The sequence below is a fragment of the Nycticebus coucang genome, chromosome X, assembly GCF_027406575.1.
Source record: "Nycticebus coucang isolate mNycCou1 chromosome X, mNycCou1.pri, whole genome shotgun sequence".
NCBI classification, from domain to species: Eukaryota; Metazoa; Chordata; class Mammalia; order Primates; family Lorisidae; genus Nycticebus; species Nycticebus coucang.
Window position 1 is genome coordinate 41,908,468 of NC_069804.1, and position 27,416 is coordinate 41,935,883.

At 41.5% G+C, this 27,416-nt stretch overlaps 2 protein-coding genes and 1 non-coding gene across 7 annotated transcripts in view; 1 reads left to right on the forward strand and 2 right to left on the reverse strand.

Annotated features, from left to right (window-relative positions):
- Positions 1–598: 598 nt before the first annotated feature.
- Positions 599–17,094, reverse strand: CXHXorf38 (chromosome X CXorf38 homolog). Of its 2 annotated transcripts, XM_053581167.1 has the most exons (7): positions 16,570–17,092; positions 16,283–16,417; positions 10,439–10,558; positions 7,092–7,241; positions 6,645–6,824; positions 1,280–1,442; positions 599–814 (listed from the first exon to the last, which is right to left on the reverse strand). In XM_053581167.1, exons 1-6 carry the CDS (start codon positions 16,783–16,785, stop codon positions 1,281–1,283), a joined length of 963 nt encoding a protein of 320 aa, XP_053437142.1. In that variant the 5' UTR covers positions 16,786–17,092; the 3' UTR covers positions 599–814; position 1,280. The 2 variants fall into 2 exon arrangements, with proteins under 2 accessions (XP_053437142.1, XP_053437143.1); XM_053581168.1 differs by lacking the exon at positions 16,283–16,417 and having other exon boundaries at positions 16,570–17,094.
- Positions 10,889–10,995, forward strand: LOC128578768 (U6 spliceosomal RNA). Its single transcript, XR_008377898.1, has one exon. It is a non-coding gene; the product is annotated as a U6 spliceosomal RNA (small nuclear RNA).
- Positions 17,095–19,263: 2,169 nt separating the features above from the next.
- Positions 19,264–27,416, reverse strand: part of MED14 (mediator complex subunit 14) — a 91,019-nt gene continuing 82,866 nt past the window's right edge. For all 4 annotated transcript variants that reach the window (XM_053581162.1, XM_053581161.1, XM_053581163.1 and 1 more), the window contains 3 exons: positions 25,548–25,673; positions 24,993–25,185; positions 19,264–21,628 (listed from right to left, as the gene is read on the reverse strand). In XM_053581162.1, the coding sequence (XP_053437137.1) occupies positions 21,555–21,628; positions 24,993–25,185; positions 25,548–25,673 (393 nt within the window). In that variant the 3' untranslated portion in view covers positions 19,264–21,554. The remainder of the gene's footprint in view (positions 21,629–24,992; positions 25,186–25,547; positions 25,674–27,416) is intronic.

Consider the following 27,416-nt stretch of genomic DNA (forward strand, 5'->3'; position numbering starts at 1 on the left):
CTAATAATATTTAGGCCAACAAATACTCCCCTAAGCTAACAGATGACCATTCAGTTAAGCGAACATTCACTAGGCATGTGAGGGCCAGGCCCTGAGCTTGGCACTGGAGATATAACTGGACAAAAACAGCCGTGACCGCCATGGAAGCTTACTTTTCCCAGGTGTACCATAAACAAGCTGCCAGCTGAGGAGCCTTCCCTCGACACCCCTGCTTGTGAAGGTAGCCTGGACCTGCCCCTTACATTAGTCAGTTTAGTCACCATTCTGCAGCCCCTCACTGATCAGCCTTGGGCTACTTAAACCTGGGAGTAAGAGCTCTGTGCTAATTGGAATTGGTTAGAACATGCCCTTTCAGGCTATTTTTCTTCTTGTCTTCTAAAAAGGAAGGACTTCTATTTCAACATTGATATCCCAGCCCACCCTTGGGCATCCCTATAAGCATGCAGGTAGCAGTGGGGGAGCAGGGTGTGTTTGGCCTTTGGCACAGGCCAGGACAAACACAGCCTTTAATATGTTAAGCAGCTATAGTTTAGGACCAGAAAAGAAACTCACCTTTTAAATAGCAAAAGATCCCTGGATGGTAGCAAGTGTGGGCACAAGAGTATCTATATTTTTGATTGGTTTAGATTATACAGCCCCAAGTTTCTAAATATTAAAGAAAAATACTCCAAAAGAGTCAAAGGAAAGTGCAGGACAAAACAACAAAAATTCCTTTTTGTTTGGGTACAATCATCTGGTAACTTTTTCTTCTTGCATCTGAGATGGAAGCCATGCTGACTTTTACAAACATGTCTAATTTTTCTCGAAGGGCAACCTAAAAGGAAAGAAAATATTTTATTTTTCTTTATTTGGAGGGAGAAAAAAAGTAAAATACTTAAGACAGTTACGTACATTAACAAGTTTTCCTTATGGAAACTAGCCAATTGCTTATTATTAATGCCACAGTAAGAGCTGGGCACCAATGGCATCTTTTTACCATAGAAATGCTTCTGAATTATGCTATAAAGTTGATTTGCTTAATTCTAAAGCACAAGTGACTTCAGGTATGTTTGACTAAACAAAGCTGTCAGGGAACTGATGTTAAATTACTTCATAGATGTGAGAACCATTAATTACAGGAAGAGCACAAAACTCAGTGTCCTTTCTCTGAAATAATAAGGACATAGGGAAACTTCAGATTAGACTATTATGTGTTCATTACAGCCTCACAGAAGAAAGCAGCTGCCATCAAAGCAATGAGGCTATCTGGTCTTATTTAACGTGATATGCCTAACCTCACCTCAGGCCTTCCTTTCAGGTGTCTGTCTCCCAGGTTCCTTTGAATCTGGTTTGTGATGTTGCCGACAGAGGCTGTCTAGCTTCTGCATCTCTTCTGTAAGACCATTTCTAAGATCCTCATTGTTTCTCAGAAATTCCGTCACCACTTTCAGTAGATTTGAGATCTACAAGAAGAAAACATACAACGTGCAGCTTTGACAATTTTACAGAAGACTTGTAATTCAAATGAAGAACTTACTAGCCCCAAGACTGGCTTCTTGTTCACGTGTCCACCAAGAGACAGAATCTTGGTTATAAGCATCTGTCCACAGACAAGTTAAAGTTTGAAAAACAAAACAAAACAAACTCTTTAAAAAAAAAAAGCATCCTCACTCAGGGAAAAAAACCCACAACACAATCCAGGAGAACTGCTTCTGGCACCAAACAAAGGGGTATTTGTTTGTCTCCTCAATTTTTTTTTTGCTTTCTTTTTTTTGACACAGAATCTCACTCTGTCACCCTGGGTAGAGTGCTGTGGTGTCACAGCTCAATACAACCTCAAACACCTGGGCTCAATTGATCTTCTTGTCTCAGCCTCCTAAATAGGGAGGAATACAGGCACCCACCACAGGGCCTGGCTAGTTTAGTAGAGATGGGGTCTTGCTCTTGCTCAGGCTGGTCTCAAACTCCTGAGCTTAAGCAATCCACCTGCCTTGGCCTCCCAGAGTGCTAGGATTATAGGCATGAGCCACCATGCCTGGCCATTGTTTTTGCTTTTAAAACTTCCTCCATTTGTATTAAAAGGCTTCATTTCATACACACCCCATATACATGTATATGTACATGTGTACATATAAAAATAAAATGAAGGTCTTTCACTTTGAACCTATACATTTATTACTATTAAATATACATACACATGCATGTATGCAAAATAAATTCAAAATGAACACAAGCTTAGTCACCCAGCTCCTCTCCCTAGAGGTGACCATAATGAACAATTTCCCATGTTTCCAGAGCTATTCTATGCCGTTACATGTGAGCATGTGTATATACACATTTTTAAAAACACAAATGGCAGCATTCTAGACTCCACTGGTCTCTTGTATCAATATATGAGATTATAAAAAGTGGCCTCATTATCTTTTTAAATGCCTAAATACCATTCCAGTAATAGACATTTCCTATTCTAACATATTATTTTGATCCTTCTGCTAAGACAAATAACACTACAGTAACTAACCTGGTATGTGTGTTATTTTGCATAAGGGACAAGTCTGTAGGATCTGTTTTTAGAAGGGAAATGTAGTTTCAATTCTGATCCTGTTTTAAGTTTTGGCAAAATTTTAATAGATTTTTGCCAAAACTGCCATCTATAGAGATTTTACCAATTTAAACTCCCTCGAGCAACATACTTAATCTTTTAAGTTAATAAAAGTATTCATGGAAGTGTTTTCACTGGGCTTGTCCTAGAATACCCTCACTGGTTACTGTGCTTATTACAAAGACAAGCTACTCTTATTTTTGGAGTGTGGTGAATGTTTATAAATGGGTCCAAGCTAAGTCAAGATTATCTAATGATGAAAGTGATGGAGTACCCTACCCCAGCATGTGTACATAACTGATTCTTAGGCAGCAGGTCTAGGTTGGAGCCTCAGCAAGTACTCAGGTTACTGCCGTGTAGGCAAGTGAAATTGCCAGATGCTGGACGATGGCTGTCGGGAATGAAAGGGACAGGGAAGGCTCGCTGCGGCTGCGCCAGATGAACAGGGAGGAGCTGAAAATGACCGGAGGGCTTCAGATTAGTTAGTAAAATTGACTAGGGTTGTGCCCCTCTGGTGGAGGTGTTTATTTCATGGCTGGAAACCAGCCTAGAGCTCCTGCAAGATACCTGATCTTTAAATAAATAATCTGAAAATTATAGAAATGTGAAATGAAGATCACACCAATGACATTACCCACAGCATGCATTAATAACTGTTAGCTCTTAATGACTGTGCTTGGTGTCCTAGACATAGCTCAGTATCTTCCTGTGGCCACCAGATGCCCATGCTTGCATCGGCCAGGTCTTTGTACCATAGCACACACTTCCAGATGGACTTTTGGCCCTCAGTGGGGTCCCCCTTCCCCAAGTCATCAAGGGTGGAGAGTTTACCACTTGATGATCCTGTGCTGTCTCCTCCTGGCCCTCTCTGCAGACTCTCAGAACTAGTTTGCTCTCTATTCTACTTTGTTTCTTTTCCTTTGTTCAAGGTTTCAGTTTTTTTCCTATTCCCAGTCACCTTTCTTTCTCATGGTTTCCAATAAGAGTGTCCCATAATTGACATTTGTTAGAACTTCAGTTTTCCCCTTTGTGAAAAGCAATAAATGCACTTGCTCTTGAAATGTGCTTTACGAGGTACTCTGGCTGAGATGATTATTTTAGCTTGAAGGGAGGGAGGCAGTCAAAAGGAGGTTATTTTTTTAAGAATGGGGAAGGCTTTGCACATTTATGTGTAAAGAGGGAAAAGGAAGTAGAGAATGAAAAATGGAAAATATTAGAAAAATTATAGAATGTAGTCATACAGATTTGGACATTGAAGCCCAGCTTTGTCATTTAACTAGCTGTGGGACATTGAGCAAGACATTTGACCTCTCTGAGCTTACTGCTATGTATGCAAATTAAGGATGATGACACCAACACCTTCAAGCGTTCTTGGGAAGACTAGAAATAATCTACTAAAAGCACTTAGCACTGTGCCTGGTACATTACTTCTATCCTTCACACATTTAATAAATTTTTAATTTATTGATAGTCTATTATGTGCTTGCTACTATTCTAGGCAAAAGATGCTCAACAACTTCATTCTTCCAGTCATTTAAGCCAAAACTCTTGGTTTTGTCTTTGACCTCTTTCTTTCTTTCTTTCACATGTCATGTCACATCCACCCACCTTCTTACCACCTCTACACTTCCACCCTGGTCCAAACTACCATCATATCTTATCTAGACACTGACCTCATTCCAGGTCTCCTTGCTTCTATCTCTGCTCCTCTCCTCCACTACCCCAGGGGATCCTCACCACAAAGCCCGCAGGGTTCTTGACATTGCAATGGCTCAGAAGTCCTGCTTCCTCCCCCTTCATTTTGCTGACCTCCTTACCCACTATTCTTTCCCTCCCTCTATTCCAGCCACACTTCTCAACTTGCTGTTCCTTCTGCCCAAATGCACTTTCTCCAGATACATACATGGGTATGTACCTCACCTACTTCAAGGTACTGCTAAGTCTTACCTTCTCGATGAGGCCACCTTGACCACCATATTACAACCTGACACTTGTCCCCACTCTGCTCTACACTGTGTTTCTCCCTCCACTGCACCTCTCATCACTTACTTATTATGTTTACTGCTTGTCGTCTGTTTTAAACTACAGGGATCTTTGTCTATTTTGTTCACTCATGCATGCCATAGTAGGTGCTCAATAAGTATTTCTGGAATATAACAAATGAACTGACATTTTTTATCCCTTTCCCAATGGCCCTGAGGGTACTTTGTCATTGCTCCTTCTCCCTAAGCTTCCCCATGGATCTCTGTGAAAGCAGTTCTCTCACCAAGTTTAAGAAAGCAGTAATGTCAAGCTAGACCTCCCATTTGATCCTGCAATCCCATTACTGGGCATCTACCCAGAAGGAAAGAAATCCTTTTATCATAAGGACACTTGTACTAGACTGTTTATTGCAGCTCAATTTACAATCGCCAAAATGTGGAAACAGCCTAAATGCCCACCAACCCAGGAATGGATTAACAAGCTGTGGTATATGTATACCATGGAATACTATTCAGCCATTAAAAAAAATGGAGACTTTACATCCTTTGTATTAACCTGGATGGAAGTGGAAGACATTATTCTTAGTAAAGCATCACAAGAATGGAGAAGCATGAATCCTATGTACTCGATTTTGATATGAGGACAATTAATGACAATTAAGGTTATGGGGGGGAAGCAGAAAGAGGTACGGAGGGAGGGGGTGGGGCCTTGGTGTGTGTCACACTTTATGGGGGCAAGACATGATTGCAGAGGGACTTTACCTAACAATTGCAATCAGTGTAACCTGGCTTATTGTACCCTCAATGAATCCCCAATAAAAAAAAAAAAAAAGAAAGAAAAAAAAAAACAAGCAGTAATGATTTTAAAGTATATGCAAATTCTTTCCCTTTTGCTTTTCTTTCCTTTTTTTTTTTTTTTGAGATAGAGAGTTTCATTTTATTGCCCGGGCTACAGTGTAGTGGCATCATTATAACTCACTGCACCCTCAAACTCCTGAGCTCAAGTGATCCTCCTGCTTCAGCCTCCTGAGTAGCTAGGACTATAGGTGCCCACCACAATGCCCAGATTATTTTTCTATTCTTAGTAGAGACAGGGTCTCCCTCTTGCTCAGGCTGGTCTTGAACTCCTGAGCTCAAGGCATCCCCTTACCTCAGCCTCCCAGAGTGCTAGGATTACAGGCATGAGCCACCACACCCAGCCTCCTATCAGGACTTTAGACCATCATTAACCTGAAGGTCCTAAGCTAGAAACCTTGAAGAACCTTTAAACCTCCGCCCCTCTCCACCCTTTTACACCCCAATGTCATGCTCCTAGTAATCTAACCAGACACTAAGATCCATCAGGTCTACCTGGGCAGAATCAGCTCCTCTTCTCTAGCCTTTAGTTTGTTTTCTCTCTTACCCTCACACGACTGCAAGAGCCTCATGGCTAGTTGTTGGTGACTTGTCTAACTCCCAACTGCCACAAGAATTAACTTTCTAAAAGCCCTGATTCTTTCACTCTTTCTTGCTTAAAATCATCTGTTGGCTCCCTATTGCTTTTGGGGACTAAGGATCCACGCCCTTGGCATGGCACAGAAAACCTTTCAAAGTATGGTTTCCGCCTACTTTACCACCCTCACACCTAACTGTACCCACTATGCTCGCCTGTCACTGCCAAGCCTCTTTCATGCCTTTGCGAGTTCTGTGTCCCCTGCCGAGAATGGCCTTTTTCACTTGCCAATTTGTCAAACTCTTTTTTGATTTCTTTGAGTCTCAGCTCAACAGCACCTTCTCAGCAAAGTGCCTTTTATGGCAATCCCCTCTGCCAGTGAAGAACACCCCCAGCACATTTTTTCCCCAAGAATTGTTGTGCCTCTACTATGCTTTTCCACTTTATGGCACAGATTAGGCACTCAAATGTTTCCTGATTAAGTGAAAATATTTTCACGTTAACCTGTGCCAAAAGAATATTCCTTCTGGAAACTGACTTATAAATCAGAAGCACAGTTGGCTTTACGTTAAAATGAGCTACTCTTCCTCCCTGGCAGCTTTCTTTGTGTTGTTTACTCAAACAGATGATGGAATGTTTTTCTTTGTACCTCTTCAGGCGACATCTCTTGTTCTTCTGCTTGAAGGTACATCTCTTGAAGTTTTTCCTTTAGTAACTGCATTTCTATTTCATTGATTTGGCTCTCACTCAGGTAGGTTTCTATTTCACATTCATACCCATCTCGCTGATCTTCCTCAGGGATGTGAACAGCCCAGTCAGACGTCAATAGCTGGTGGGATATATTTATATGAACCAATTTCATAGAAAAGATATTCCATTGGATTACTCAAAGAATTTATAATTAAACATTATTAATTAATAACACATTGTGGCCATAGGAAAGCTTACTGGCCCTGTATAATTCCAGATTTCTATCAGCATACTTTCCCCTGCTTACGTTCTAAAATTTAGTTTAAATCTAATAAACTTAAAATTCTAAATGAATAGTCACTTTTTCCCCTTTGGTTCTGTCAGAATTATTAAATACGACTTTTACCTGTTCTATTCTGGAGTATACTGCCACAATTTCTGGGATATTGTTGAATTCATTCAGAAAATTTTGGATCTTCATCTGAAAATCTCGAAGCCATGTAGAAGATACTTTCATTTCTGAAGAGTGCATAATCTCATTACGACACTTAATCAACTACCGAAAGATAAAAAGATAAAAGGCTTTAAAATCAAACAACAGGGTAAACAGATTTTTTTTTTTTTTTTTTTGAGATAGAGTCTCACTTGTCACCCTCAGAAGAGTGCCGTGGCATCACAGCTCACAGCAACCTCCAACTCTTTCAGCTTAAGTGATTCTCTTGCCTCAGCCTCCCAAGTAGTTGGGACTACAGGCGCCCACCACAACACCTAGCTATTTTTAGAAACGGGGTCTTGCTCTTGCTCTTGCTCAGGCTGGTCTTGAACCTGTGAGCTCAGGCAATCCACCTGCCTTGGCCTCGCAGAGTGCTAGGATTACAGGCATGAGTCACCATGCTCAGCCAGGTAAACAGATCTTGTGACTCCAAAAGAAAATCACAGAAAGGCTCTGTTTTTATTTTTTTGAGACAGAATCTCACTTTGTCACCCTGGGTAGAGTGCTATGGCATCATAGCTCATTGCAACCTCAAACTCTTGGGCTCAAGCGATCTTTTGCCTTAGCCTCCCAAGTAGCTGGGACTACACGTGCCCACCACAATGCTCCACTATCTTTAGAGATGGGGTCTCACTCTGGCTCAGGCTGGTCTAGAACCTGTGAGCTCAGGCAATCCACCGGCCTTGGCATCCCAGAATGCTAGGCTTACGGGCATGAGCCACCGCACCTGGCCCCTTAGAAAGGCTCTGTTAACAACAAAATCAGGGCAGTCTTTAGATGAGATGGGCCAAAACTTTCTTGGGATCATGTGCATAATTTGGTATGCATTTATATAGGATAGCGCAGTGGTCCCCAACCTTTTTGGCACCAGGTACCCCAGTTTTATGGAGGACCATTTTTCTATGGGAGGTGGAATCTGACAGGAGGCAGAACTCACAGTGATGTGAGCAATGGGAAGGGGATATAAATACAGATGAAGCTTCATTCATCTCCTGTTGTGTGGCCTGGTTCCTAATAGGCCATGGACTGGTACCGGTCCTTGGCCTGGGAGTTGGGGACTATAGGGGTAAAGGATACTCTGGCCCACAGATCAGTATTTAATTTCATCCTGGCATACACCAAGAAGTGAAGTTCTTCTTGCATCACAACCTGAAATGCCTTCAAGTGCCAGGCAAGTAACCTGAGTGAAGCTGGCCATGTATAAGAGTAGGGAGAAAGGAGAGACGGGTTTGGGACAAATAGGAGAGTGGTTGGCCTATCTAAAAGGGATGGCCTCAGTTGAACTTGTGGCTTGTTGCCATGGGAGTGATAGGAGCTCAGTGTTGCTAGATTTGCTGATTTTTCAAGAAAACCTGGAAACTCAGATTTTTATAACAACTGATTTGAAATAAATAAAAAAAAAAAAAAAAAACAAGCAGGACAAATAAAACATGACTATAGGCCAGATTTTGGCCAAAGGACTCCAAGAACAAAAAGATAGCTCTTGGGCAACAGCGGTTCAGCCTTTCTCCCATTCCTGAGCCTCTGGAGCAGATTTCCAAGCCATCCAGAAGTTACTGACATGACCTCTAGCTGCCTGAAGATGCTGTCAAGGCTTTGGGGGATGTTGGGCCCCCTGAATAATAAACTAATCAAGGTAAGAAATACAAAGAAGCCTATAATTATCCTTAGCCCTTGAAATCTGGTGGCTACCTGGATATTACACACTCCCCCAAATCCCTTAACTTAAAACAACCTGCCAAAGGACAAGCGTATTGGCTCTGGGCATACCCACAGGCCAAAGCAGACAAGATAAAAATGTTTTAAATATTGTTGGAGTGCCAAGAAGTTGGGGTCAAGGGAGTCTTCTGATGTGGAAACCATGATGAAAAGAAAATCAACTTTTGCCTGTCTTTAAAAAAAAAAAAAAAAAGGCACTGTTTAATCATATTAATATATAATTCACATAAAGTCTTCCCCATTCTTAGTTAAAAGATATCGAAGGGGTCAACTACTGTGATAGTTCTTTGTGTCTGCTGCTGCATAAAGGATTCTCAATTCTTCTAGTTAACAAAATACACTGCATTTTCTCTACATATTGTAAATAATCCAGGTATAGCTATCTACTCTTTTCAATGATTCTCAGAGTAATAAATGTTAAGAACTATTCTCTGGTGAACTAGAAAAAAAAATCTAAATTTCCCAGAGGAAATCTGACAAGCGTAGTGATCTATTCTGCACTGTTTTGTTTGTTTATTTAAGACAGAGCCTCACTTTGTCACCTTCCATAGAGTGCCGTAGCATCACAGCTCACAGCAACCTCCAACTCTTGGGTTTAAGCAATTCTCTTGCCTCAGCTTGGACTACAGGTGCCCGCCACAAAGCCCGGCTATTTTTTTTTTTTTGTAGTTGTCATTGTTTGTTTAACATGCCCAGGCCGGTTCAAACCCGCCAGCCCCAGTGTATGTGGCCGGCGCCCTAACCACTGAGCTACGGGTGCCAAGCCCTATTCTGCACTGTTATCCATTAGTGTTCACCTTCTCTTCAGTTCTATGTAATTTGGTCCTGCAATTGTTTAGTCAATGGGATTTAGAAGGGCAGAACTCAAATACTCCCATACAACAGGTAGAATGACACCTGTTCTGCTCTGTATTTTTTTTAATAAGGAAAACTGGCTGGGCGTGGTAGCTCATGTCTGTAATCCCAGCACTTTGGAAGGCCAAGAGTTCAGGACTAGCCTGACCCTATCTATACAAAAAAAAAATTAGTCAGGCATGGTGGCGGGCACCTGTAGTCCTATCTACTCAGGAGGGTGAGGCAGGAGGATCACTTGAGCTCAGGAGTTCAAGGCTGCAGTGAGCTATGATCATGTCACTGCCCTCTAACCTGGGTGACAGAGCAAGACCCTGTCTACAAATAAATAGCTAGATAGATAAATAAGGGAAATTACTTTGCTTCTGTTTATGGCGGAATAGAGAAAAAAGTTTAGGTTTCATCTACTTTAGCAGCAAACAGCACAATAACAGTTGTTAGGAAACTTTAATTAGGGAGAATGAAAGGATTAGTCTCTTGACTACATTTTCACTGGGGGTTTTTGGACATTATAGATGGTATGCATGATAAGTAAACAAGTCAAACTTTCTTGGCACATGCTATTCTGGGGAGCTACTGTGTGCTATGGCTGCATGGCTGACTTAGCATCACAGAGTGTGTTTCATAGCTGGTCCTCAGTACCCACCCAACTGACTCAGTGAATGGTTTCAAATTCTGACAGCTCTTACCTCTGTGACTTTTCTTCGATCAATCACAAAATGATCACAGGAGTTGATAAGACTTAAAAGAGCAACTGCATCACATTCCTCGGGTCCTCGTTTGTCTGTCAGTCCTCGGGGCATGAAGGCCTGCAATACAGGGAGGCAGGAGAGAGACCTGAGTCTCCTCCAACTCTAGGAGCTGGAGAGACAACGGTTATTTGCTTATTGTCCAGATAAAGACTGGCTGAAATTCTCTTACACACCGAGGTTTCAAGTTAGAGGCACATGAGTCCACAATGCAAGCAGGGAAAACAGTGTCACAGCCTTGGCCAAGGGCAGTATCTGAAGAGCTTCACTATCCCTCTGCTTTTAGGTATACCTGACATAACTGGTTTTCTGTCCTGTCTAAGGGCACATAAGCAGAAGGTACAGGTAGGATGCCACCTTTTGCTCCCTTACTGAAATTCAGTGGCCGACGTGCTTGCTTTGGCAGCATATATACCAAAACTGGAGCAATACAGAGAAGGTTAGCATAAACCCTGCTCAAGGATGACATGAAAATTCTTGAAGCATTCAGATTAAAAGAAAAAAATTTCATTAGCTGAGTTGCTGAAGAAGATTTAAAAATAACACAATTACCTGAAAGTGGACACTTTCTAAATGACTTGAGAAAACTCAGTATGGTAGTATTAATTAAGAGTTTGGGCTTAGGAGTGCAACGGTACTGGGTTCAAATGCCAGCTCTGCCATTTGTCAGATGTATAACCTTGGCCAAGTTACTTATCCTCAGATTCCTCATCAGTAAATGGGAATAACTGTTCTCATCTACCTCAAAGGATGCTGTGAGAATTAAATAAGTGAATGCAGGGAAAGCTCCAACACAGTGCCTTACACACGCTCATTAACAGGCCATAAATGCCGGCAATTATCACGCCAATGGTGCAAGGTGAGAAAGACCCACATAGAAGCTACAGCTGGAATCCCATAGATTTGAGATACTACACATACCAGAAGGACCTTGTTCTAGAACCTAGCATGACTGTTGCCTTTAGTAGGATTTTATGGCACAAACCCCCAAAATGGTGTTCTGGCAAAGCTTAGGCATATTTCTTTCCTGAAATATTTCCCAACTTACATTGAATGCAACCACTTTACCACGCTAAGAATTTCATGGGTACTTTCCTGCCAAGGGACTAGAACAGATGACATACAAAAAATTACATATAACTAAATAAAAGTTAGCCGCTCCAGTGAAAGCAAACACATTTCAGTAGATAAGCAACTACAATGGCTCCTACAGGGCTGCTCACAACAGTATTCTGAGAAGGCTGGGGTAAGTGCTGATGTACCCCAAGGAGATTTAGGGCTATGTTCGTGATGGTGATGGAATTATACACCTGAGCCTCATGTAATTAAGAAAAATTTGGTAGATGCTAAGTGGCCCCTATCAGAAGGTAAATAGTACCATCACCATCTTCCCATGCTGTAACAGCTACCGATACCGCCAACCCTTGGAGAGAAGCCTAGTACAGATGCTACAAAGTTTAACAAAGAGGCTAACTTATCACGGAGGCAAACTAATGCAAACATTGCTTAATTCACCTGCTGCTGAGAAGAAAATGCGAAGTTAGAGGGGCCTTAAGTGTCTCCAAACCAGGCATCACTTTTCCTTTCCATTCTAAGGTAGGTCCTCTCTGGCATTTTCTCACCAAGATCAACCAATCTCTTCCATGTTAAAGTTTTATTTTAGTAATTACTCCCTTTCTTCAGAACTAGAAGCCAGCAGGGAGGCTCTACTGCCTCCTTGCAGTGAAAGCAGTTTCTTAAAATTGTACTGCACATGTAACACGTTACTGCCTCTCTCTCGCTCTAATCTCCTGTGTCTCTTCACCGAGTAGGAGACAAGGCAGGAGAAACAAACAGGGGTCCGGTTTCACACTGAGCTTTATCAGCTCCCTTCTTCCTGAAGGAAGTGTAGACTTTATTCTAAGGCCATCAGGAAGCTACCCAAGGGTTTTAGGCAAGGGAATGAAATGATCTGATTCCCATTTGAAGCCCACACATCCTGCTGTGTGAAGAACCAGAGGTCCCCAAAGCAGCACAGCCAGCCGGGCAGGAGAGGGTGAGAGCTGTGATGTAGAGATGTAGGAGAGGATTCCAAAATTATTTTGCAGGTATATATAAGGCAGGTAGTAAGAGGGAAAGAAATGAAACAGTAATGATTCTGGAGAGGTGGGGGTCGAGATAAAAAGTCCTACTTTGGAACTAAATAAAAAGTGCTCTGGAGAAGCTGGTAGGGAGGGTCAAGTAAGCAGTCAGACATGTGCATCTGGAGCCCAGGACAGGGGCAGGGCTGGGGCCCTGATTTGGCAGCCATGAGCATAAATGGAGTATTTAACTCCATGGGCCTGGGCAGAATCACCAGAGAAAAGGAGGACAGAAGAGCCCCAGCCCTGAGTCCCAAGGAAGGCCAACCGATACTCAGAAGGCTGAACAAAAGGCATGGAGATGGGAAGAAAGCCAGGAAAGTTTTAAGAAGAGTCACCAGTAGTACTGAATGCCTCTGAGAGGGAAGAAGGTCAGACAACTGAAGGTCGCAGGTACAGTGGAGTGGTAGAAGCAGAGCCAGGGTAGAATGGGTTGCACAGTAAGTGGGATCTGAGGAAAAGAGAAAAGGCATCAAACTTCTTTTTGAGAAGCCTGGCTTGGTATGTGTATGAGAGGCTGATAAAAAAAAAATTAGGAGAGAGCTGGAGCAAATGAATAGAGGAAAGTTTTCCTTTTTTTTAAATCTTATTTTCCAAGTATTTATTCAAGTGTTTTATTGAGATATAATTCACATATCATATAACTCACTCTTCTACAGTGTATAATTCAGTGGTATTTAGTATATTCACAGTGGTGCAACTATCGTCATAGTGAATTTTAGAACATTTTCATTACCCCCAAAAGAAACCCCATATTCATCAGCTGCCATCCCCCAGGCCCTAGCAACTACTAATCTACTTCTGCCTCTGTAGATTTGCCAATTTTGGACATTTTGTATAAATGAAATCCTACAATATGTGACTGGCTTCTTTCACTTAGCATGATGATTTCAAGATTCATCCACGTTGTAACAAGTATCAGTACTTCATTCCTTTTTATGGTAAAGTAACATTCCATTGTATGGATATACTGCACTTCTTAAAAATCCACTCATCAGCTGACATAAATGTAAGTTGTTTCTACCTTTTGGCTAGTGTGAATAGTGCTGCTATGAACATTTGCGTACACATGTTTGAGTGGATGTAAGTTTTCATTTCTCTTGGGTATATACCTAGTAGTGGAATTGCTGGGTCATATGGTAACTGTTTAATCCTTTCTTTCTTTTAAAAAACTTAAATAAATCAAGGCACTATTTATATTAAAGCTTTCTGTATGATGATGGGAAAAAGCAGGGAGGAAGAGTAGACAGTTCCTTGGGCAGGTGGAAAGGGATAAGATTCAACACACAAATGGAGGTATAGGGCAATAATAGAGAAGCATCTTTCCTCCTCCGTAGCAGACAAAAAAAGATGGTGCATATAGAGATAGGTTGGTAGGTTTGGCTAAAAATGAGGAAGTACAATCAGCCCTCCATATTCATAGGTTTTGCATCTATGGATTCAACCAACCAGGTATCAAAAATGTTCAGGAAAAAATAACAGTACAACAAGAAAAAGTAAATACAGATTAAAATATATATATAGTATAGCAACTGTTTATATAGCATTTACATTGTATTAGGTATTGTAAGTAATCCAGAGATAATTTAAAGTATATGGGAGGATGTGCCTAGGTTATATGCAAATATTAGGCCATTTTATATCAGGGACTTGAGCATCCACTGATTCTGCTATTGGAGCGGGAATCTTGGAACCAATCCCCCTTGGATACAGAGGGACGACTGCATGTGTCTGGGCTGGGGCTACCATCAAACTCCATGAAGTGTGAGCAAGGTTAGCAGCTGGGAATGAGAGTAGAGGAATGGAAGTGGAAGCTTGGCAAGGAAAAGTAGAAACAGTAGCTTCCTGGAATAGGAGGAGAGAGAGAGAGAGATGTGGCCAAATCACTGGGGCTCCATGATCAAGAATGAAAGTGAAACCAGTCAGTTTCCTGGTAAGACTCTTTCTGAGCAGAAGCAGATGATGATGTCATCAGGGCTAGAGTTGGGCCTTTCTCTGAATTTGCTGAAAATTCCCTGAAATTCAGAGAAAGGAGAAAAAAAGCTGAGATAACGGGAGGTGCCTGTGGCTCAAAGGAGTACGGCACTGGCCCCATATGCCGGAGGTGGTGGGTTCAAACCCAGCCCCGGCCAAAAACTGCAAAAAAAAACCTGAGATAACTGCAAGGGACTTACTTTAATGACAGACCATAGTATCCATCTGAGCTGGATGAGGTGACAAAGGCAGGCAGGAGGGCCAAGGCTTCTGGGTATTGGGGTGGCAATGGAGCCTCAAAGAGGAAAAAGTAGTACAGAGACAAAGAGCGGGGACAGGATGCCAAAGGCGATGTTAGATACTGAGACTTCCTGTGCTGACAGGGTCTAGGGAATGAGCATGTAGGTGGGAAGCTGAGGTGTTGTGGAGCAGAGGATGCTAGAATAGGGACCCCAGGAACTGAGAGGATGGGGTTGGATTAGAAAGTATGCAGGTGATGGCAACCAAGAGGAGGAAAGAGTGGCATAAGCAAGCTTCAAGAGGATTCCCAGGAGGACAGCCCTCTGCAAACAGGTGAGGGATAGTTACAATAAAGGGTAGAATTTTATTTCTTTAAGTCATTTCTCTTTTCTAGGTAAAAAAGTAGAAGCTGGCAACTCTATGGTAGCAATGCAAAAAAAAAAAAAAAAAAATTGGGTAGAGGTGTAGGTGGTAGCCAAAAACCTAGGGACCACTGATACAGTCCAATTCCCTCATTTTTTTTTTTAATTTCAAAATATTATGAGGGTAAGAATGTTTTTGGTTACATGTATGGATTTTGCTTATGCTTGAGTCAGGGGAATAAGTGTGCCCATCACCCAGATAGTGTTCACTGTACCTATTAAGTAGGTTTTTGCCCATCCCCTCCTCCCCCCTCAGTTTCTGAGGTTAGGGAACAGTGGCTGGCCCAATGTCATGCCACAGCAGCTGAGCCAAACTCAGATCACCTGCTTCCCTGACACTGCTCCTTCCCAGGTGCCCACCTGTGCCTGCTGCTAACAAGCAGGGAGACTGACTCCAAAAGTCAATTTGTGTTAGGAAGCCACTTCTGACTGCTCCTCCCCATTCTCTACTGGGCTTCTGGCAAACATCAAAAAGTCAAAAAAGTTTCCCAATGGGTCTAGATAGTAAGTCACATTGCTGAGATGTGAAGACAGATCTGACTGCCTATCCCATCCCTACCTCCCCAGAGTTTTATTCCTTAGCTGGGCACTTAAAAACCTTTCTATTTTAGTTATAACTTTTGTTGGTTTACTCCACCATACTAATGGCACCTTGCTGTCAAAATGAAGCTATTCAGTGAGCCCACCCTCAAACACACCTTACAAGATTCTTCCTCTATGCCTATGTTTGTGATGCTTGCTCTACTCTTGCCCCCAGCATCACTTTTGGAAATCTTTCCTACAATTTTGCAAGCAAGGGTAGCAAACTCAAATGCCCTCAGGAAGCAGACATGTAGAAGCAAACTTCTACTTCATTGAGTTGAGTCCATTATAACAGACCAGAACCGCCTATACACTAGGCGGTTAATCAACCCACCAGTCTCCTTCTCTGCATCTCTGTCAATGAGGTCCCGACTTCACAAGACCAGATCTCCGGGCACCCAGGAGACTCGCTGCTGCCTCCTCCCATCCCAGCTGCAGGTGCTTACCTTGGCCACCTCCCAGGCGTCGACAGGCCAGCGGCCTGGCCGGCAGTTTCCCCAGTATACATCTCCGTTTCTGTTGATGTGATGTCTCAAAATCTCCCGTTTCCACTCTGCGCACACCTGACACTGAGGCTGAAACTACATGGGGAGGCGGTGAAGAGGGCCCGGGAGGGAGGGGCGTCGTAGCCGGCCCCGCCCCGCGGAGGGAACAGCGTAATGCGTTTCGGGACTCAGGGACTGGATGGGGGTGAGGTGAGGGCGAAAGTCAAGGCCTCAAGCCAGGTGCTCACCTGGCGGGCGCGGGGGCTGCATCGTGAACCCCCGCTGCAAGCGGCGCGGGGACCCAGGCCGGGAGTTGCAGTGAGCAGGCCTTGGTGGAAGGAGAGCACCTCGCGGCCGACGAAGCCCTGCAGACAGCTGCGAAGCAGCAGTAGGCAGTGGCCTGCCTTTACCCAGTTCTTGTACTCCGCGCAGTTAAGGCGCGCGGCCAGCTCAGACAGCACCATGTTCAGCTCGTACCCGGAAGGCCGCCAGGCGGGGGGCGTGGCGGGCGGCAGTACGCAGGCGCGGGAGCCTGGGAGGCGCCCGAGGCAGTAGCGCGGGCGCCGGCGCGGCCCCGCCCAGAGGCGGGGATGGCGGAGAACCCCGCATGCGCCATGGTTCCCGGGGCGGGGCGTCTTGGCTTCCGGGACACGTCGGTCCCACCCCCATTAAGCGACTGCTGCAGTTTAAGAACTTTGGTGCTTGCCGAGGCAACCGCTACCTGAAACCGTTAGGCCCTGTCTTCCAAACTGAGATTCAGACGCGGTTAGACATCCTCTCCTAACGTATGGGCAACTCCGTTTTGTTTATCTTAAACGAGATGTAGAAGGTGCTCAAGGCACTTTTTTCTTTTTTTTTGGAGACAGAGTCTCACTTTATCGCCCTCAGAGTGCTGTAGCTTCACAGCTCACAGCAACCTCCAGCTCCTGGGCTTAGGCAATTCTCTTGCCTCAGCCTCCCGAGTAGCTGGGACTACAGGCGCCCACCACAACACCCAGCTATTTTTTTGTTGCAGTTTGGCCGGGGCCAGGTTCAAACCTGCTACTCTCGGTATATAGGGCCAGCGCCCTACTCGCTGAGACACAGGCGCTGCCCTCAAGGCACTTTTATTTTTTTGCAGTTTTTTTTTTTTTGTCCGGGGCGAGTTTGAACCCGCCACCCCCGGTACGTGGGGCCGGCACCCTACTCCTTGAGCCACAGGCACCACCCCTCAAGGCACTTTTTTAAAGAGAGGGTCTTGCTCTGTCACCATGGCTAGAGTGCAGTGATTTTATAGCTCATGGCAACCTCAAACTCCTGGGCTCAAGTGATCCTCCTGCCTCAGCCTCCCAAATAGTTGGGACTATAGGCGCGCACCACCAGGCTGGTCTACATTTCTTGAATTGCCGGTGTTCTTGGTATTATACAATTCTATAAAGTTAACTGGTTCCTAAACCCACAGACTGATTAGCTACAGCAAATCGAGGTATTAGTGTACCTCCCATCATTATGTGCCTGCAGTGTGCCAGGCTGACACAAAGCTCAAAAATCTCTCTGCCATAGGGCCTACATCTTGCAAACAGGACAACGCCATCACTTGGATTCTGGAGGGCTGCACAGCCTCAAGCCAGGTAAGAGTATCCTGGAGCACAGAGTGAAGGTTAGGCCATGATTATCTAGTACTCTTGGTTATATGATAATTAGTGTTTCTTGAACAAGGTAGTCTCATTTAAGTTTTCCAAATAAGTGATGCAGAGGTCAGAAGGCATTGGACTGTCAGCTCCAAGTGACAAGAAGTCAGGTCAGTTTTAGTTACTTCTAGTGAACTTTTTGAGCTTGGACAAGTCAAAACTGTGTCAAGTCAAAAAGGCTCCAAGTGTTTACACTTGAAGCCTTCCCCTGACTGTATGGTTCACAGCAGAAAGGTATTTTAGGGAGCACTGCCTCTGGACTCCAATTTCCCCTTAGCAGTTTGATCTTAAGCAATCAATTTGATTTCAAGAAAATTACTTCTCCTGGCCTCGTTTTATCATTTGTAAAAAGAAGATAGTAATACTTCATAGGGTTGTTGGGAGGTTTACACACATATTGAAATCATTAGACAGTGCCCAGCACATAGTAAGTTCTTATTTAGCTATTATTTCATATTGACCTAAATATGCTCTTTCATCAGTCAGTCATATATTCTTGGGTAAGGTATTTAGCCACTTGGAAGTGGAGACAATTTCTAGAAAATTGTGAGTGTATCATGGCATTCCTGGAGTTGTGTAGCACAGTGCTTGGCTGGCCTCTGCTAACTTTGTCTTAATAACCTCAATACTAAATCTATCCTAAGTAAATTAAAACCATACCTTTAGACAAACTGTTGATTCCCATCAAACCAAATGAAAAAAATGTCCATAAGAAATAATGAAATATACATTAACATTTCTCCTTTTCCATCCCTTGAATGTTAAGTTCTCTTAAAATTTTCCGCATGTTGATTTTGCATCAAGAACACTTGGATGATAAATACGGGTATTTTTTTTTGGGGGGGGGACTATGAAAGGAATAATTTTTTTATACTGAAGTTGGATTAGAATTCAGAGCAGCAAATTTGTAATTTCTTGAAGTTAAAAAATTAACCACAGTCCGAAAAATGTTACCATCTTGGGGCTGAACAGATTACTGTGTTAACTATAACACAGTGAAGTTATTAGTGGTATTTAAATTCAAAGTCATGTTGTGTATTTTAGTTTATGCCTACACTCAGAGCTAATTTTCAAACATAAGGTTCAGCCCCTGTTATTAATAACTTGATATGTCATGTTAAAGCTTTCCCCCTTAATCCTCCGATTCTGAAATGGTATTTCAGCATATAGGTGGCAAATCAGAAGCAATTTCCTCTTTCAAGGTTTAACTGATACTAAACCAGATTTTCACCCAAAATATCCTCACCAAAATTAACTAGAGAGAGTTGGTAGTTCTCTGAAACTTATATAGATTTTATTTATTACTGTAAGTACTAAAATCACATTGAAATCACCTCAAAGTCCCAAATCATCTATTAGGAAAAAAATCACTACAGGCATCCAGTTCTTTGATTGAACCTGGGTAACAAAAGAGGCAAAAGACATGGTTTGTGATGAAACTTGATTCAAATGCTAAATGTTTTCAAGCTTTAATAAAATATATACCAATTCCAAGTACCAAGCATAATAGTTCAAAGTTCAAATTCATGGGTTTACTCTTAATAAGCACCAAAAGCAAATTCTGTTGACGGAGTCCTATCTTTTGATTTGCACGATGCATTCAGAGATGAGTTATGATTAGGAAAAGAGTGTTCACTGAATGCACTATGCATAAAAATGCAATTAACATTTCAAAACCACATGTAAAAGAGAAAATATCTTTAAAGTTAATTCCATTAAATAAATATGAAACAATATCATCCTGCAGATAAAAATACATTTCTTGTATATGCATGTAGATTTCTACATGAAAGAAAAGGATTCAGCTCCAAACAGAAAAGGGCTGACACATGATAAAGACATTTTAGATTGTCAAACTGATGTGATTACCATTGTAAGGTGAACTGAAAACAGAAGGATAAAAAAGTTAAAGGAAGGATAAAAGTTTAGTCACCTGCTTCTGAATAGTGGCAGAACTGGGTGAGAAGCAGGAGATGAAGGGAGACATAAGACAAAGAAGAAAGGCAAAGAAAGCCGCAACTCTCATTGGAAATGAGAATCAAGCAAAGTTGACAACAGATATGATATAGTTGCAGTGAGATCCTTGAAACTAGAATTTGGTAGTTGACAGTTATAGAAGCTCAATTAAATCATCTTAAAGTGGAATTAGACAAAGCATCTACAATTTAATAGAGAACAAGTATTACAGTGACCAGATAACTCATCATGGTGTTATAATTTTAAAAATGTTTCCCAATCACAAGTCACTAGAAGACGTCTGCATCAGATCCTATTCTTTGAAGCTTAAAAAGTCCCTAATTGGGAGAGAGAGCATGATGCTTCAAAAAGAAACTCTGCTGAGATGTGTCAGTACCCAAATTCCTTTTGACCCTAAACAGGCCCTGGATCTTGGATTCTTCAAAATGAGGAGACGGGACCAGGTTTCCTCCAAGCAAAATATTCTATCATTTTGTTGACAATGAATTAAATTGAGATTGTTTAGAACAACCCCAATTTTGGTGGGGAGAGCAAAGAGAAGTTGAGCAAGATAAAGAAATGTCACAGAAACTTCATGCAAGGGTAGAACATTAAAGTTGTTTTGTAATTAATGTTGTATGCAGAATTATCCTGTAAACTGAATTTACCTAAAAGAAAAGTTTCCACATCCCCAACAGATGAGAATAATAGCATTATTTGGGATCCTTGATCAACATGAAACACTTACTGTCTCTTCTTAAAGACTAGGTTCTTTCTTTTTTAACCCAATTCCTATACTGAAAGACAATTGAAGTGCTAAACATTAACCACTAGTCAAGTTAGGAATGTTTCAAGAAAATAAATTAACTTAAAACAAAGAAGCAGATGCTTTTGATCAAATTTCAGATATGTATTACTACAAATTAATTACTGGTCCGACCAGGTTAAAGATGAAGGGAAGCCCTAAGAAGTCTATAGAGCTTTATATACACACAAGTGAGTGTCACTGTTTTTTTGTTTTTTTGTTTTTTTTTTTGGGGGGGGGGTGGTGTTTGTTTTTGTTTTTTGTGTGTGTGTTTAACCTAGTTTTATTAAATATTGCTTCTTTGGGATGTGTTTATAACAACTCCCAGAACATTTTCATGTAAGGATTCAAAGTGGTCATATTAAAATACAGCTTCAGTATAAAGTTTATCACAGTTTTACAGTATTCAAAAATGACAGACCTGCCTTAAAAAACAAAACAAAAACCAAAAAAGGACTATTACACCCAAAACATAAGAAAACAATTAAATAAATGAGATTGGCATTTCATAACTTTATAGTATAAAACAATATTAAATCTATCACTGGCAAGCGGACACCGATGTATTACCTAGTTTGAAATGTGCCCCACTTAAACACACTATACAAGTTCACTATACAAAAGATTGATGGTCTTTTTGATGAAAGAAGTGCACCCTGAAAATTTTTGCCAGTTTAGAATATTTAGCTCTTAAAGTCAAAAAAAGTCCTTTTTCTTTTTTAAACTGAAGGCTGAGTTCAGATTTTTTTTTTTTGTTGTTTTGTCTCATCTGTCAGCCTTCCTGGTTTAAAAACAATAGTGTCTATGGATGCCCACCAGGGGGCAGTGTAAGATTAGCCATTAAATCACGAACAGCTGCAAATATTGTGCATTCACCTGCAACAGAGAAAAATGGTATTAGCTATTCGCAATACAGGAAAGAGGATGTTAACACACCGGTTGGGGAAGGGGTAATTAAATCTAAAATTAGTTAAGAACTTTAAAGATGAAAATAAAACAATTTTAACTGCCCAGATTATAGGGGATTAAGCTGTGGTGTTAAATATCAGATTATATTTGGTTTGAGTTTTGTTTTTCTCTCAAGGAGAAGTTTTGGGCAAGTCCCAGTTAGGTTTGAATTTAAGAATTTATGCCTAGAGTTTGTTTAGAAACACAGTAGCATTGGATAAACCTTTGATGTTGGGCTTTAAGGCTAATGATTGCTTATGCATTTTGCATCTAATGAAAAGATCTAGTTTATATTTATGCATTACAACTTCAATGGTGTCCTTCTAATGTTACGTTAAAGGCTAGATAAAAATGTCTATGCTAGCACTGTCCAATAGAACTTTCTGGGATGACAGAAATGTTGTATATGTGCACCATGGCTATTGAGTACTTGTAATGCAGCTAGTCTGAGGAACTGAATTTAAAAATCTAACTTAAAGCCACATGTGGCTAGTGACACTTATAATGGACAGTGCAAGTCTGTGACATCTACTGGAGTTTTCTCCCAAATTTCACGGAAATGGTCAACTTCTGGAGTTCAACATTAAAATCAATTAAATATATATATATATATATACATATATATACTTTTTTTAAGAGACAAAGTCTCACTCTGCCACCTAAGCTGGAGTACAGTGGCACACTCATAGCTCACTGCAGCCTTGAACTCCTGAGCTTGAGCAATCCTTTTCAGTCTCCCAAGTAGCTGAGCCACCCTGCCCAGGCAAAAATAATTTTTCTTTTTTTTTTTTGTTGTTGAGAAAGAGCCTCAGTCTGCTGCCCCGGACAGAGTGCTATGGTGTCGTAGCTCACAGCAACCTCAAACTCTTGGGCTTAAGCAGTCCTCTTGCTTCATCTCTTGAGTAGCTGGGACTACAGGCACCTGCCACAACACCTGGCTGTTTTTTTTTTATAGAGATGGGGTCTCACTCTTGCCAGGCTGGTCCTGAACTCCTGAGCTGGGATTATAGGCATGAACAACTATGCCTGGCCAAAAAAAATTTTCTTAAAAGCACTTCACCAGTTGGGGCGGCACCTGTGGCTCAAAGGAGTAGGCGCTGGCCCCGTATGCCAGAGGTGGCAGGTTCAAACCCTGCCCCAGCCAAAAACAGCAAAAAAAGGGGGGGAGGGGAAGTGATGGGAGTGGGAGGAGGGAGGGAAGCTGAATATGGTGCAGCAACAATCCAAAACAAGATTAGTTGGTGGGGGCGCTGCCTGTGGCTCAAGGAGTAGGACACCAGCCCCATATACTGGGGGTGGCGGGTTCAAGCCCAGCCCCGGCCAAAATGGAAAAAAAAAAAAAGATTTGTTGATGGGAAGGGTGCTGATGATTCATCCTCTCAATTTCCCCTTTGCTCAAAGAAACCAAATACTCTGCCTGTGCTTCTTGTAAATATTACAAATATTTAAATATTAAAAACCAAACTGGATCCCTTCCATCGGAGTGTGGTCTAACACGACAGTGGCGAAAGTGGGAGAACTGAAGACCTCATGTGAATCATGGCCTTTGCACAGTGATCCTGTGCAAGTTGCTGCTACCGTTCTCTCCCAACTGTTGGAAAATTAAGGTACAGAAAGTAAGAAAAATCCTTTGCCCAGCCCAATGGAAGAAAAAAAAAGAAAACACTTCCAAAACATCTCAACAATTTCTTAAATAAAAGGAGACATTATTTCTTTTTTAAAAAATACATTTTGATTATTAGTAGTAAAACTTGTTTGATTCCAATAGGATCAAAACATTTTCCTTGGCTCGGCACCTGTTGCTCAGCGGCTAGGGTGCCAGCCACATAACACTGGAGCTGGTGGGTTCGAATGCAGCCTGGGCTTGCCAAACAACAATGCCAGTGACAACCAAAAATAGCCAGGCATTGTGGCGGGCGCCTGTAGTCCCAGCTACTTGGGAGGCTGAGGCAAGAGAATCGCTTAAGCCCAAGAGTTTGAGGTTGCTGTGAGCTGTGATGCCACAGCGCTCTACCAAGGGCGACATAGTTAAGACTCTGTCTCAAAAAAAAAAAAATTCCTTTAAATTTTAAATTCCATAAGTCATAATACATAAAATCCCATAATGATAGTCATCTGCTTGTGAAGGAGTGGTGTTTATTATCGAAGTTCTACTGGACTGCAACTTTGAGAATTCTTACAGCTTTAATCTTTGATTTTTGAGTACTAGTTTTAGCTGAAAGAAGAAAGAAGTCAAAGGATGAAAGCAGAAAATTGTAAGAAGTAGAAGTATTACAACAAAAGAAGTATACCCTTCTCTACTGCCCAGTATATTCCTTGTAAGTGAGAACTTGCCTATGTATAGAATATGATAAAAATAATATTTCTCTCATGATTGTAATCTCTAGGAAAATTCCGCATTGTAGTACCTAAAAAATGTTTCAGAGAACAACTTTCCCTCATTTAAAGACATAATTCTGTTATCAAACTATTCTAAATGGAGATAATAGAGAACTTCCTTAATATTAGAAATAGGAAAAATTTAATCTAAATTTCCTTAATATTAGCAATGAGTAAAATGGAAGCAAAGTTCTCTTTGCCAAGCTTTATCTTTTGTAACCCCAAATTTAGCGCTGCCAGGAGTTACATGTTAAGTGTAGGCTACCCCACTTACATTGAAGGGACCTTGTTTATCTTTCTAGTTTCCTTGGAAATGTTCAGTTTGAGAGCTTCATTGTGCACTTGGTGAAAAGGTTCACTTGCACCCGCCTGACACTTATATAAGAAGCCCAAAAAAGCAGTGATGCCATTTGTATCAGCTTTTATTCTTCACAAAACATTTAGAAGATACAGAACTTTTAATGGTATTATTCTATTCGTGATTGAACCATGAAATATGAGAAACCAACATGCATTTCAACTTTGTGATGTACAGAGTGGCAGGCATTGATGGTAGGGCAGGAATTCACAGCCATGGAAAATTCTATCATCCTAACCTAGGGCTTTGTGGCAATGTATGCTATAAATACAAGCTTCTGGCATTAGCAACTGGGTCAATCCTAATAATAAATCACTAACAAAATAAAGTCCAGGCAGCAGAGAAATGGACAAAAATGAAGAACCAGTGAGAAAAGGAAGAAAGTGACAGGCAGACATTAAGAGGGCCATAGCAACCAGAGCTCTATTACTAGATTTGGGGGGAGGTGAGGGGGTGAAGTGGGTAAGGAGGAAGAAAAGGAGAAGGGAAGAGAGTGTCTCTCAAAAGAACTTTGATAACATATATGCAATAAAATATCATCTACTGGTCATGTACCTTGTCGTGGTGGATTCATCTCTGCAAACCTCTTCAGAATGTTGCTGACCATCATGGGAGCAGCAACAGAAGAGTTCTGCTGTCTGGGAATGTCTGCCTGCTGGGTTGTACCTGAAGCCATGTCATAAATGATTGGAACTATAATACTAACAGGTTCTTGGGAAGGGACCGATGTTTTCTGAGTTAGCTGAAGCTGGAGACACACAACACACACAAAGAGAATAAAAACATAAGAAAATAAAACATCTAAACTTAAAAAGGTACTATCACTTTCAGATTAAGATACAGTAAACAAAAGAAAATTAAACATAAGAAATGTGACAAAAACTGAATATTACGGTTAAGATGCAATTGTGCCAAACAGTTACCTAGTTCAATAAAGTTCTATTATTACTAAAGGAACAGGATCCCAAGAAGTCTAAACTGACAAAGAATCCTAGCCCATATTTTGCAGCAATAGATAATTTATACAGTCATCCAAAAGTTGCTCTATTATCTTCACATGGCTTTTTCCTCAGAAGCTCTGTATGTACATGGATACTGGGTGGTACTTACAAAAAATAGCATTTTGGACTTCAGCACTACAGCAGGTGTGCCAGGAGGTGCAATCGGCGGTGCGCTGGGAGGGATCGTCAGGCAGAACTGAACATTCCATTTTAGCTGTGTTGCCTGGTCAGGGAACTGTTTTTTTGGGGAAAAAAATCATGATAAAGCCATTATGAACACTTAAAATTGGAATCTAGTAAGGAGAGTCTGAAAGGTTAGAATCTTATAGCCAATTGTTAAATGAACATAAAGTTCGTAACCTACATTTTTCAAAAGAAATATATACAAGAAGTTGCTAACAGAAAAGCTAACTCTGGATTTATGTAATACGTTCTCCCTTCCCTCCCACCTTCATTAAACCCTTTGTGCTGCACTCAGAAACAAAAGGAGGCAATTGAGGCGTACAGTGATCTCAACAACTGTTAAGGCGCTCTACTGTTTGTTCATTGTCATGCAAAAGCAGCATTTGCAACAGTAAGAAATATCGGTCCTTTTTTATGATTTTTGTGAAGCTTTCTGTTTGTATTTGCAAAATGAACGACCACTATAGGCATCCTTCGCACCAAACATCTTGTATTGAACGCCTATAAGTGTTGTTCCCAGTCAAAAGGTTAATTCCCAAGGCCTAGGGATTTGGCTTCTGCAGTGTCTCTAGTAAGTATTTCCTCCTATTTTCCTTGAGGTCATCAAGCTCAGGGCTTCATTACTTCTCCTGTGGTCCCTTAATGATTACTTTTATCTAGTGGCTGCCTCTCCCAGTCCATCCTTATGATCAGACACATGTCCTAAGAGCATGGTTCTAACCAAGCTCACAAATGTTCAGTGACATTTAGTGATACATGTTCTTCCCTTCCCCCCAACTAAGGACCAACACCTGGCATTCAAGGCCCTTCTTAACTGGTGCCAATCTAGATTTCCCAGTCCTGTTTCCAACTCTTTCCCTGAACAAACTAGCCAAGCTATGTTAATTATTTTAAATTATATCTATGGGTGCTATTTTAACTACATAAATATTTACCTCTTTAAAAACTCAAATAGATTTCTTTTTGATGTAAATAATGTTTCCTATGGCTCATCAGATCAAAAGGCCAATGTTGAAACTATCAGCAAAGAACACTGTTGCCCCAATATTAACAGTAAAACATGAACTTAAAAAAGGAGCGAAGTATCTTAAGTTACTCAAATCACCACTAGAAACCAAAGGACAGAAAAAGTCAGCTGCCACCTGGATTCGCTTTATGTAATGATGTATTTTCAGAAAGAATAATTCAAAATCTCCCCCAAACGCAAAAGATCTTTCAATAAATGGGCAGCTGGAAAAGCTGATCCATACCTCATATTTGACACCAAGATAAACTTAATATGGATCAAACATTTAAATAATTGAAAAAATGAATCCATAAATATTAAAGCAACTATGAGATGATTATTTCAAAATCTGGGAGTGAGAAGAATCTTTTTTTTTTTTTTTGTAGAGACAGAGTCTCACTTTATGGCCCTCGGTAGAGTACCGTGGCATCACACAGCTCACAGCAACCTCCAACTCCTGGGCTTAAGCGATTCTCTTGCCTCAGCCTCCCGAGTAGCTGGGACTACAGGCGCCCGCCACAACGCCCAGCTATTTTTTGGTTGCAGTTCAGCAGGGGCCGGGTTTGAACCTGCCACCCTCGGTATATGGGGCCGGTGCCTTACCAACTGAGCCACAGGCGCCGCCCGAGAAGAATCTTTTTAACAATGACACAAAACCAGGAAGAAAGGTTACAAGCTTACAATGATTATAAAACCAATATTGATACATTTTACTACTTTACCATTTCACTATTTATTAAAAAGAAAACTTTGCATAGCTAAATTTCCCCAAATAAAGTCAAGACACAA